Source organism: Penicillium macrosclerotiorum, assembly GCF_028827735.1.
Source record: "Penicillium macrosclerotiorum strain IBT 26536 chromosome Unknown utg000009l_segment0_segment0, whole genome shotgun sequence".
Lineage (NCBI taxonomy): Eukaryota > Fungi > Ascomycota > Eurotiomycetes > Eurotiales > Aspergillaceae > Penicillium > Penicillium macrosclerotiorum.
The window spans coordinates 864237-876408 of NW_026643088.1; the positions used below are offsets into that span (position 1 = coordinate 864237).

The 12172-nt window shown below is 45.1% G+C and overlaps 4 protein-coding genes across 4 annotated transcripts; 1 reads left to right on the forward strand and 3 right to left on the reverse strand.

Annotated features, from left to right (window-relative positions):
- Positions 1-979: 979 nt before the first annotated feature.
- On the reverse strand, positions 980-1462 carry N7462_009480 (uncharacterized protein; the record flags this gene model as incomplete). Its single annotated transcript, XM_057081194.1, has 2 exons — positions 980-1227; positions 1342-1462. The coding sequence occupies 2 exons, from the start codon at positions 1460-1462 to the stop codon at positions 980-982; spliced, it is 369 nt and encodes a 122-aa protein (XP_056930031.1).
- Positions 1463-4194: 2732 nt separating this feature from the next.
- N7462_009481 (uncharacterized protein) lies at positions 4195-5553 on the forward strand (the record flags this gene model as incomplete). Its single annotated transcript, XM_057081195.1, has 1 exon — positions 4195-5553. One exon carries the CDS (start codon positions 4195-4197, stop codon positions 5551-5553), a length of 1359 nt encoding a protein of 452 aa, XP_056930032.1.
- A 111-nt stretch (positions 5554-5664) lies between these two features.
- Positions 5665-6354, reverse strand: N7462_009482 (uncharacterized protein; the record flags this gene model as incomplete). Its single annotated transcript, XM_057081196.1, has 2 exons — positions 5665-6167; positions 6234-6354. The coding sequence occupies 2 exons, from the start codon at positions 6352-6354 to the stop codon at positions 5665-5667; spliced, it is 624 nt and encodes a 207-aa protein (XP_056930033.1).
- Positions 6355-8543: 2189 nt separating this feature from the next.
- On the reverse strand, positions 8544-9869 carry N7462_009483 (FAD-dependent pyridine nucleotide-disulfide oxidoreductase; the record flags this gene model as incomplete). Its single annotated transcript, XM_057081197.1, has 5 exons — positions 8544-8713; positions 8782-9068; positions 9215-9253; positions 9319-9743; positions 9822-9869. Coding segments are annotated over 5 exons (969 nt in total), but the record flags the coding sequence as incomplete, so codon positions are not given.
- Positions 9870-12172: the final 2303 nt, after the last annotated feature.

Below are 12172 nucleotides of genomic sequence, written 5' to 3' on the forward strand. Positions count from 1 at the left end.
CACTTGTCCCGCCAAACAGACGGTAAAATCACGAGAGCGAACACATGCTAATAAGGGAAGAACTCGTATCTTGAATATTTTTAGACCAGCTACATGTGGTTTTGGGACGGTAATTTTCCTATTCTCAACAACCCCGCAGCACGGATGAAAGAAATATAATTGACCAACATATTCGTTCAGGGTCTTGGGCCTGGCGTAGTGACATGTCAACTTTGATTCGAAGTCAAAAGATATATCATGAATGCCACAATGCATGGACCGATAAAGTCCCTGCCCCGACCGGGGCCACGATCATTAAATATACGTTCGGAACCCCCACTTTAATTCCTTCATAGAGTAGACTGATATCTCATGAACGAACTTCGATTTATTCATGGGACCCTCATTAAGCAAAATTTGAGCTAAAAAAACCATAAGCCTTCGTGGTCTAGTTGGTCATGACGTCGGTCTCATATTCACTTATGACGTCCCTGTAAAACAGGGTTGCTATCCGAAGGTCTCCAGTTCGAACCTGGACGAGGGCAAAATTTTGCTTTTTTTTTTTTGCTCAGTTAGTCAGTCAGTCAGCTGGATGTCAAGAAGGGACCAAGTGGAAAAATGCTGAAATCAAATTGCAACATTTTTTTGATTAACATTCAAGTAGAATCCCCTTATATTTGACACATCTGGATCGGGTCAATTCAACATTGACTGACCAATGGGGTTCATTGAGTATAAATCAAAGAGACCAAATGTACCTGCAGAAGCATACGTATGCTAGCCTAGTAGATGGCCAACATATAGAACGCAAGATCCCAGGGTCAGCTCGTGGCCACCTCAAAGCCAGAGAGAACAGTTATCTAATTGGCTGAATAGCGGCTTGGCACTAGTCTGTCCAAACCAACGGAGAACTTATATCAGATAAACAAAACAATCCTAAGAGCATCAAGGTAGCTAGTATGGCCGCCAATGCATATACTCCGCTTGAGATCGATAATGGTTAATAGAGGATATTGGCAGCCACATTTTGAGATTGAATGATCATCAATTGCGTTGGGCTAATCGTATCAGCGAGTGGCTCGTCCACGACGCCGCCGATACCAGCAGCCAACAGAAGATAACCAGCACGCCATAAAGTGTTTCTTGCGTTGAACATCAAGAGTGCAGTTTGTATCACTTGATTGACTGCTCGTTTGGTGAGAAATGCCGAAAGAAGCAACTGGAGCGTTGGGTATAGCATCGGAAAAGCTAGTCGCAAGATTAATGTTGAAAATTCGATCTGTTTCCGAAGGTTGTTGTACTAGAGAAGTGTTGTCAGTAAATCCATTTATTTTGGTACTGTTCTTTAGATTAGTGACTTACTCGATGTGTCGAGGTCTGTGGTCATCTCCTCTTTTACTTGTAGTTCTCTTGCATGATCAAAGTAAATCCTGTGTCGTTGGAAGCCTAGTAGGGGAACGAATTCAATGATATCGTCCTCCATAGTGATTGGGAAGTGAACAGTTTTGCCCTCGAGAAGATATTGTCTTGATCCTGGAAGCTTTTTTGTAAATGAGCCTGCCTCAAATATTGCCCGGGAGGCAAAAAACTATTTTTCCAATCTTGGACGCCAAGCTGCGTTAAGTTTAGTTCTCGACGCTGGGTTGGGATCTCGTGCAGGTTTTTGCCACTGGTCGCAGGTTTGGACCCGGTCTCGAATCGAGGTGCATATGCACCTTAAATCATGTGTTAATATTTGGATAAGTTAGTTAGTCGCCCCATTCTTCATTTAATAGTCCTCCAATGGGATAAGTTTGACCTGGAACGACCATTTCTGGAGCGCAACCAGACGAGGAGAAGCAGAGCATCCGGTAAAAGCGACAGAAGCAGATTCAAGGGGTGAATGTGCGAAGATTCAAGCTGTTTCTTGATACGCTGATGTTAAATGAGGATTTTTCCCATCTCTTCTCCGCTGGATGATCAGAAGCTGCATGCAAGTGCCGCCCCGAGAGAAATCGTGTCATGCGGCCACCCGCCCCACGCGAGCCCGCGAGCCCCGTTGCCGCCTTAAAGCCCAGGTCAATCGCAAGGAAATACGTATTTCACCCGATTGTGACTTTTATATTATGCCTCGAATAATTGATGCAAGGCACTCCACGGTAACAGCAGATATTTCGCTCATAGTAACCTTTACGGGACCGCGCCTCTACTCGGTAAGACTGTGGGATTAATTGCCGAGATGAGCGTGTCATATTATCGACATCGGCAGACGAGAGATCTCTTCAGTGCCCCCGCCATGGTAAAGGATCGTTCGATGCTATGCAATGTTTCGAATCCGAAAAAAAGGACTTTGATTCTATACACTTGCACTTTTGCTGGAGACGATGCTGGCGGCAGGTGCCTCAGGCTTCTCAGTCCCCAGAAGGGTTAATGAGGGTCGCGCCAGTTGGATCCTCATGAGTCTAGAGGTACGATTGTGTGGACCAACAAGATGTCTTGTCGTAAATCAAGGACGAACAAAATATTGGCTGAAGCTATCACATTAGCCTAAAGGGCAGGCGAATTTAGTGTGTTTGACTCTCAGCCTCGCTGTGTCTTAGCTGCCGAGGCGACATGTTTGCTACTCTTGCCACAGCTGTTATGTCGCAGGCGGGGAGCCGGTCTTTCAGCGCAAGGTATGAGCAGCTGAGCTTGATAAAATGCAGTGGTTGCAGTGGCGGTATCAGGGGCGACCGTCTTGGTAGTCCTCGGCGCATATAGTCGCGGGCCGACGCTTCGGGCATATCAAAGGAAGGCCCGAGATTGGGAGACGATGGCGTGCAGATTGAGGTAGAGGCAGTCCAAGGCTTCTGGGAGTGATTCGGGATTGCGGGAAGGATTGTATGGGTCTATTGCTATAGATAGACCGCGATACTGATTTTGGGCTTTCCCGTTAGAAATTAGTTAGGTATTCCATGATTGAGGTTGCGGATGTACTGTCTCATCGTTCCTAGAGCTTGTATCCTGTTGACAGGCCTCTATAGCACCGAGTGTAACATCAGCTTGCACCCCATGAATAGGCAGAAAAGCCTCAGAGCGCGAAGATCTTTTGAAAAGAGAGTGAGATAGGGTGATGCTCTAGTCTACTAGGTCGGCGGCATTGAAGAAGGCAGAGAGGACAAGGGAGAGGTCTGATCCTTATACCAGGCTTACGTTCGCTAGCGAAGCTACATTTGTACGTAAGTCATTAGATAACATGCTAGCATAAGTATTGGTCATGAAGCTCATGGTCTCTTTCTAGCCACGGCAGGGGTCTGCCTATCTCCTACGGAGGCGTTCAGACTCATTGAACAGACTCTATTTAAGACGCATTTGACGTCAAATGAGATGAAGGTTACTACTTTGTGTTTATACCAGGCCCGGTCAACCGCATTTGAGAGTACTGGCGGAGCTTGCTCAGTAGTTCTTCCCGGGCGTTCACCGGACTGGGTGTCGATAGCAGTCTATGATTTTCTGCGAGATAAGAAAGTCGTGGAGCTATCACTATTTTTAGAAGCTCGCATTGCATTTAAGGGAGCGAGATGCCGATACTCTCTGGGAGGCAGAATTCTTCCTGCCCGGAGTCCAAGGTGTTGGGTTCGGTAGGTGTTGGGTTAGGTAGGTGTTGGGTTAGGTAGGTCCAAGGTATTGTTGGGTGACACGTGTCTACTACCTGCTCTTTATAGTATAGTATACAGCGCTTAATAGTGCCTGTTACTCCTGACTATATCTATTGAACCAATCAGATCGTTCATTTCAACCTATTCCAACACAACAGAGAATTCTTCCTTCCCTGAGTCCAAGGTATTAGGCTAGGTACTGCAGTGGGGAAATGACCCACGAATGGTGATCTCTGATTGGAGGATATCTTTCCTATCACACCTGCCTGTGCCTGTATTCTCAGGCTTGCAGTAGAAGCGCCCTGGTTCAGTACGTAGATGTTGGGTTAGATGACTAGCGCCTACTGCCATATCTGTATAATATATAGCGCTTAACAGCGTCTATTCCCCCTCTCCATATCTACTGAAAATAATCAGATCATTCATTTCAACCTATATTCCAACGCAAGGCAGATTACTTCCCGCTCAGAGTCGATGACATAGAATTCCTTTAAAAAGGCACCTAAGCCCATCAAGAACTCCGATTTACCAAGCCTGATCCCCCTGCAAATTTTCACAGGATCTCTTTTTGCGAAATAACGAATCATTTCCATCCACGATGTCCGTATCAATCGATATAAATGATTTGGTTTCAAACTTCGACCCGTTGACGAAAGCTTCAATTTCGAAGCTACAAGGTGCCGATGTTATCAATGTGGTCTATGCTGTCCGTCCTTGCGATTGGACAAGAAAAGACATGCTGTATGCGGATTTGAAAAACAAAATTGCATCCCTCGATAAAATCAAGTTCGGGACTGCCTGCCGCTTCAAATCCCTCAAAGGAAAGAAAGAAAGTACTCCCACGGTCTACGTTGTCGGCTTTCACATCCAAGAGAAGAAGCCGGATGGGTCGATAAAGACAACGACGAATGAGGAAGCGAAAAAGAGAATAGATTTTCTGAAAGTTTGGAAGGGTTTACAAATCAATATCCTGGGCCCTTACATCCTCGACCCCCTAAAACCAGTGGGGCAAAGTGAGGTCTTTGATATATATAACGACAAAAACGGCAAGGACAAAGAAACGCGTCGCACATGGGAGAGTGAGTTGGTCGGATGTTTACAGCCACGGAAAAGGCTCGCATCCTGTCAAACAATCAACGTTGTGTACATTGTCGGCACCTCCAATGAAAGAAAAATGTCAAGTATGAATGTCGAAATGCTAAAAGCAATCGAACAACTTACAGGGGACCTGCAACAAAAATACACCGGGTGGAGCGGAAAAGTCACATTGCTGGGCACCTTCGGCGTGAAGGCCTCCTCTGGCGTGTCTGAACAACCTCAGGGCGAGCATGAAGGCTCAGAAGGTGTCAAGGGCAGATGTTTAAATGGCTGCAAGAAGGAGCATTCTGGCAACCCGGCCCTAAATGCCGCAATCATGAAGGCGGACATGGTAATACATGGTGGACAGGAGGCATGTCCAACAAAGACAGAATCCGAGCCTTCTCATTATTATGACGCAAATTACTTGATGTATTACTGTGCCACGAGGCTTCCTTCGGATCCGTCTCGGAGTCGGTCTCGAGGTGTTTCTTCGAGTCACGATCCGAATCAGCCTCGAGGTCGGTCTCGAGATGCTACTTCGAGTCACGATCCGAATCAGCCTCGGGGTCGGTCTTCGAGTCGGCCTCCACAGACTGGGAAGCCAATCCGGCATTATAAGATCGCAAAGTCCAAGGGCATCCGGGTGGTGGACGAGGCTTTGAGAGAAGCTTTGAGGAGAAACAAAGCAGAGGGAGAGAAAGATGATTGGACTGCCGGGAAAATCATCGTTGAGTTGGGAATTGCGCATGACCACGCTCATTGGCACCTTGAACTCGGTCCACCAGGAAAAGATCGCTACCACTGGTCCACGGATGGATATAAGCTGCTCTCTCTGCCACTGGAATGGTTTATGCACCTCATGCCTCCGCGATCATAATATATCTACTTAGAACAAAGTAGCCTACAAACTAGACTTGAATATCTTCTCGCTGGATTTCCCTTCCTTTTTTGATGTGTATCGTAATCCGGACATATATGTTCCTGCAAATCAACCGCGAGGATGATCCACCGAGGAACGGGTGGCACTGCGCCGCATGGAAGAAGGCGAGAGGGATACAACAGGGACCGGAGCGTGGATATGGAGCCCCTGTTCGACTGCTCTTGGCGGCCGGCTAAGCTGGTCTTCATTTTCCTTCTCTCTCTCTCTTTTTTTTGAAGGCGCAACAGGACCCCATCCACAAAACTCCGGTTGCCCATCTTTGTTTATTTTCACTACAATCGTGCCTCGGACCAAACCCCCTCCATAGCCCTTTTCAATGGAACAGATCGACCTCATGGTGGCCGCAAGACACAGCCATCCTCCACTGAACATGCCCACGGAAACTTCTAGATAATGCAATGGCGGCCGCGAGTCGACGCTCAAACCACCCGAATCGACCAACGGACGAACACCCACGATGCGGAAGACGTGAACTGGCGGACCATCTACGGAGAAGATGACCAGTCTAGGATTTGGGATCACCTGCCCGCCTTCGCTGCCGGGAGTTGGAACTACATCTTGTCATGGCCGTGTAGTCGGTCATATGACGCGTGGCCAACACTATCGAGTACTCGTACCAGAGTGAAGATAACACGGGCCATCGGCTTCCTGCCGATATGGGAGCGGAATCGCACGCCGGAGGTGAGGGCCCGCCAGCGATTCTTGAAGCGCATCTGATACGGCAATCGCGTTTCGCATCGTGCGATCAGGAAAATTGGGAGGCCACGAACTGACCGAATCCTCTTTTCCGCTTATATGGTTGTTTCTCGGCCCTACATAGCTTAAAATATAAGACGAGGTAGTTAGATCATCTTTATACTGTCTTGACTTCCTTGAATTGCTCTTAAGTTATTTTTGCTGTATTGTGAGTGAAGAGCAAGCTCACCTCGACTTTCTACTGCCTAATCAGAATCCTTTCTGCTGTCTTTACCAACTTGACATGATCCTGAGAATCATTGCTGCTCTCACTCTGCTACCCCTAGCCTCCTTTTCAATTTCCTTCCTGTGCATCTTTTCGTGTCCATTGTTTTCTTTTTCTCCTTTTCCCTCTTTTAGATCTTTTAAAAACTTGGGGTCTGAGCAAAAATAAAAATAAATGACAGGCCTTGATGAGGCTCTGAAATTCTTTCTCAGCAAGTAGGGTATACTTCATTTTAGTATAGCGATATATATATTTGACATAGCCGAGCCACCATGCTCCTACAGGCCTCGATTGCCTCATACGAAGATATGTCTCAATCCAAAATAGCAATCAAGACTGTCAGTAGACGAGCGAACACCGTAAGCTGATACCGGGATCTCTGGAAACCCCAGCTCGAGCACCATAGAGCAATGGCCCCACGAACAAGGGACCCAAGAATTCAATTGTTCAGTGACTCCGGTAATTTGCAAAAACTTCCAGTCCAGCAACCGGCGTTCTATACAACGCCAAAGTCGATGAAAGCTAGATATTACAATACGCATATTTGAGGATGTAATAACCGAAAGCATTTAGGCTGTGTCACAAAAGCCTGCATCATGTATCAATTTTGGAGCTCAAATCATTCACGAAAGAGCGAAAAGGCAAGGAGGGTAAAAGTAAACGAGACTGGAGATTGATCGCAGGATCCTGTCGGTATTACTGTTAACGACACGTGGCTATAGAATAATCAAACCACCGCTTGAGCCCCAAAGCAATAAAGAATGAACACAAAGCAACCCACATATGTCTCGACCGGTGGTCTCAAAGAGTTGAACCCTCTTCGTATCGTCCATGGCCAAGAAATATAGTCAGAAATGTGTCAAAAGAAATTGACCAGATCCAGGCTCGAATCGAGGACCTTTTTCGGTGTTAATAATACATACGGTAATTTACGGTGTCAAGGATATGGAATAACCAAACCACCGCGTGCACCCAAGTGCAATACAAAAAGACCACAAACAAACCCGCACACTTCTCGATCAGTGGTCTCAAAGCATTATACCTTCTTCGAAGCGTCCATCGCCAAGAGATATAGCCAAGTAAAATGCAAAAAAATTGACCAGACCCGGGCTCGATCCGAGGACCTTGTCGGTGTTAACGACATGTGATAACCAACTACACCATCCGGCCATTGATGAAGAAAGGCCCACAATTATCAAATTAACAAAGAATTGGGGGCTGTCTCAGGTTTGACCTTCCTTGTCAAGATTCCTTTTAACGAATGCAAATTACAGGGATTCACTTCAGCTCGATATACTGTGGAGGGGACAAGGGCTATAATAGATGATCTCTGATTAGAGGATATATTCTATAGTGTATAGTCTTAAATCTTTATAACATAGCTTCGTATCTTCGATAAGGGAAAATATATCTTCTACACTCTTTTCGCTCAAGCAATATCTATTGCCCCATCTCCTGAGGCCTTGCTATATCGTGGCATATAGTAATTTGTTGGGTTGTTCGTTGACCTATCTCGTCCTGCCTGCATGTCAAGCTTATCGTAGAGCTCTTCGGCTCAATATATAAGCACACGCGATGAGCCATGATAGTTGAGGATATATAAAATCATTAACTAGGTTTTCAGAAGACAATAATACATACATGGGCCTTCGCAATCTCAACATCGTTCAAACTTCTGGCTTATAACATGTTGACCCACCAGCCTCGGAGGATAAATTAGCCTCGACCGATGAGACAGTCAGGAAAAAAGTGTAAAACGAAGTATAGAAGCCATTGGTTCGAGTCTAAAGGGAGAACATTCATATGTCTGACTGTGAACGGATCCATATGGATCTATATACAGGAGAAAATTGAGCTGATCCATGTGCTCCAGCATCGGATCCGAATTGGAATCTAGAAATCAGAGAAATCAGATAGATCAGGAGGCTGATATTGGGAGACTGCTTGACAGGCCGAATGCATACGGATGAAATCGAATCCAAACGGAGATCTCCAGATCTTCCAGGCTACTGGTTCCCATAGTCATCATCCTCGACTGAATTCGTGCCTCTCCGTTCTCCCTTTCCCACGCAGCTAGGGCACGGGCACCCTCTTCGTTACAAAGTTGTAATGATACGCCTCCGGCAGCGCGGAATCCTAGATATCAGGCCACGTTAGCTAGAGGTCCAAATCCGATTTGAAAAGCATATAACTATATCACATACCAGTGCTCATAGCAGTGGCGACTTGCTTCACTAATTGACCCCCATCGCCAGCCACGAAGCAACCTGGCAGACTGGATTCACAGAAGAGTTGGTTGACCATCACCTCAGCACTGTGTTCCATCTTTGCAAGTCCAAGCTGATCAATCAATGCCTGCGATCGATTAATGATTGGGGGCTTGTGCAGAAGCATGCTCAATGTGACGGCCTGGGAGTCTCTGAATTCAATGCCGATGGTGTCCCCTTGGTTGATCAACCGCCGAATCGGTCGCTCATCAAGTCTGACGCCACTGGCATAGGCCGTACGAAGTGCGTTTTAGATAGCGGAGTCAGTTGAAACCGGTCCATTACTATAGATAGTGATGTCCTTTGAGAACTGTAGACTCATAAGAGCGAGTCCCAGGTAGGCTGGGGAGGAGAACTCTAAAATGCCTACACGATGGCCTCGCTTTTCATGGCCATCACAGAAGAGGCACTGATAACTATTGAATAGCGTGAGTCAATTTTGAAATAAATCTCACGGTCGCAAATGAGACTTACATATGCGATGCCCAATTCTCCTGGTATCCCTCGATGTTCATAGGCAACACATCCTGCGATCCAAGGGCTAGAATCAACTTGCGCCCTTTATAGACAGCATTGTAAGTATCAGCTACCTGGTATCCCATATAGCCATCCCCTATTTCGGTATGAGATGCATGATGAATTTTGGCCCTGGAGAAATGGATATGGGGATACTTGTCCTCGATCTGACTGCGGGCAATCTGGCGGAACTCGGTTGGTGGTGTGCCGTCCCGCGTCAGAACTGTATGCATGGCTGTCACTTTCTCATTTCGATAGTGACCAGAGTCAAAGACCAGTGCTGTGCGTTGGACCCGTGCTAGAGCCAGTGCCGCCGACAGGCCTGCAGGGCCACCTCCAACGATCAAAGCGTCAAAAATCATGTTGGTCGTATTGATATATTTCTGGAGACAGTATTTAGTGGTAAATAAAAATTGATGAAAAACAGAATCCACCACAGACCAGAGTCCGCTTTTTTATACCTCATCTTGGCTCGGACACTTCGTTGATAAGTCTCCGGACATCTGCATTCCCTGATGGCGCAGCTGGTAATTTGGACCCCACATCATCGCTCCTACTTCCGCAGGATCAAATCGAGGGGGAAAAAAGTCACTTTCTTGTATATCAATGATCCTTTTCCGGTTCTTCCTAGTGAAAACATTTACGAAAGTCTTTTGAATATTTGAGTTCTCAATTGGCTGTTCAGGTAGGATGTCCATACCTCTACTCACCTCTAATTCGCCTGATGATAGATCGACTCTATTCATGCGATCTGAGTTTGACTTACAAAAAATCATTGAAGATCTGGAATGAAAGAGCCGCTGACAAGAGACCAGATTCGATTTACAGGAAAGTCGCAGCGTTTTAAGGGACTAAGCAGCACGTTACATACTGAACCAGGGCGCTCTACGGCAAGCCTCAGATGCAGGCAGGATGAGATGGATCAACGAACAAGCCAACAAACCACACCACACCACGACGAAGGAAAGCCTCCCAAACAGGAAACAGAGGCTGCTTCAGTGAAAAGATGTGTAAAAGTTGATTCTCTCCCTATTGGAGATGCGAAGCTATACCTGTAAAGACTGTGTACTAGAACAGAGATCCTCCAACCAGAGATCACCTATCCTTGGCCATTTCCCCACTATAGTACGTAGGAACAACAGTGCCGGAAACATCTCGGACACTTTTGAGTCGCACTGTCAGACTTCAGATAGTATTTAGAGCTAAGCTCATAGGCTGATGATTTCAATAAATCTAGGTAAGACCTGCCAAGATTGGAAGACTAGTATATTTAAATACATATAATAACAAAAGTCTTTTTACACTCCTTCCCGCCCCACCCACCTAAACAACTACCTATCTTCTACTACCTCCTTTATTATCAGATTGCGTTATATTAAAATAGGACTTGATCAGAATATAAGAGCAAGAGATGAATTGAATAAGGTAGTGCGCACTGCTATTATTTACGCGAGCGAAAACGGTGTTCTGAAGGCTAAACCGGCGTATAATTTTCACATTAGTAGGCCCGTAGTTTTAAATATATTACATCGCTTCTAATATACCAAAAAACCTTCTCTCTCTCTCTCTCTCTCTCTCGCAAAGAATGCCTAAGGAGGATTTAAAATCCTAATTTTTGTTATATCCTTCCTTTAAATCGTAAATTTCAGCGATAACGTAGAAAAATCTTATTAAAGAGATTCTGTTACCATCCAAGCCAGGTCACATGACTCCAGTGCATCTTTCTAGCTAGTTTAGGGATAACTAATAACATCACTTTTACATCTCCTGGCTCTGTCACAGATAATTTTCGATATTTTATATGATATTTGTCTTTCTACGATTTAACATAATTCAATTGAGTAATGAATTCGAAAATAGGCCTCGAAGCAATTCTGTTAGTTAAAAATTAAGAATATAAAGCGTTGATGTTCCTTGATTCAAGATTAGGATAATTTAACGCTTAGGAAACGATTATCTTTTCCGATAAATACTAAGCAATTTAAACCTAAGTTTGTTAATTTATCAAGCTAAGAAAAGGAAAATTCCTGAATAATCTAGAGTTTTTTAGGCTACTGAAAACGAGACAGGCTCGGTTCCTTCGCCTTGAAGAACATCCCCGGTAGTTCTACTCTCGTTCACGGCTTCCTCATCTTCATCCTATTATGGGCTTGGCGATTATGCCACCGTTGCGGGACTCTCGCGGAAGAGAGAGTCCCCAAAAAAGCAAGCCTGTCATTGTGAAAGCCAGCAAGGCGTATGTATCATTGCGGTATTTTGAACTAGAAGATCATGTTCCGTGTTTCCAGTGTTTCAGTGTGTTTCCCATAATCGAAACCACTAGCCATATCACGGTCAAAGCTCGGAATAATCAAGAAGCCCAGCGTACAGGAGATACTAATTGAACGGCACTGCAAGGTGTAGAATTGAGATCCGAGTTGAGGTATAGTAAGAGATATAAAGGCCGTATCTTTGAGCTGAAATAATGACATGGCGACCAGAGCGCGTTGGAGCATACATAGGGTGATAAAAGTCTTTTTATAACCCACATTTTTACCACTAAACCTAACACTAAACCCCAATTTCTAGCAACAATTTCTTACTCAAATTAAATGCAGTTGCTTCTAGAATATGATATAATCTTTTTAAATATTATTATATTGAATAACACCCTTTTTCTTTCTTAACTGCTCTGATTTGCTTTCGATAATAAGCGGATTAAGCTATCAATCTTCTTTTGATTGAGAGCCCACTAAGCTTTACGAATTGCTCATCGAAATAAATTCCAATCAAGATTAGATATTCCTCCTTTAACTAGATTTAGATCAGGCGA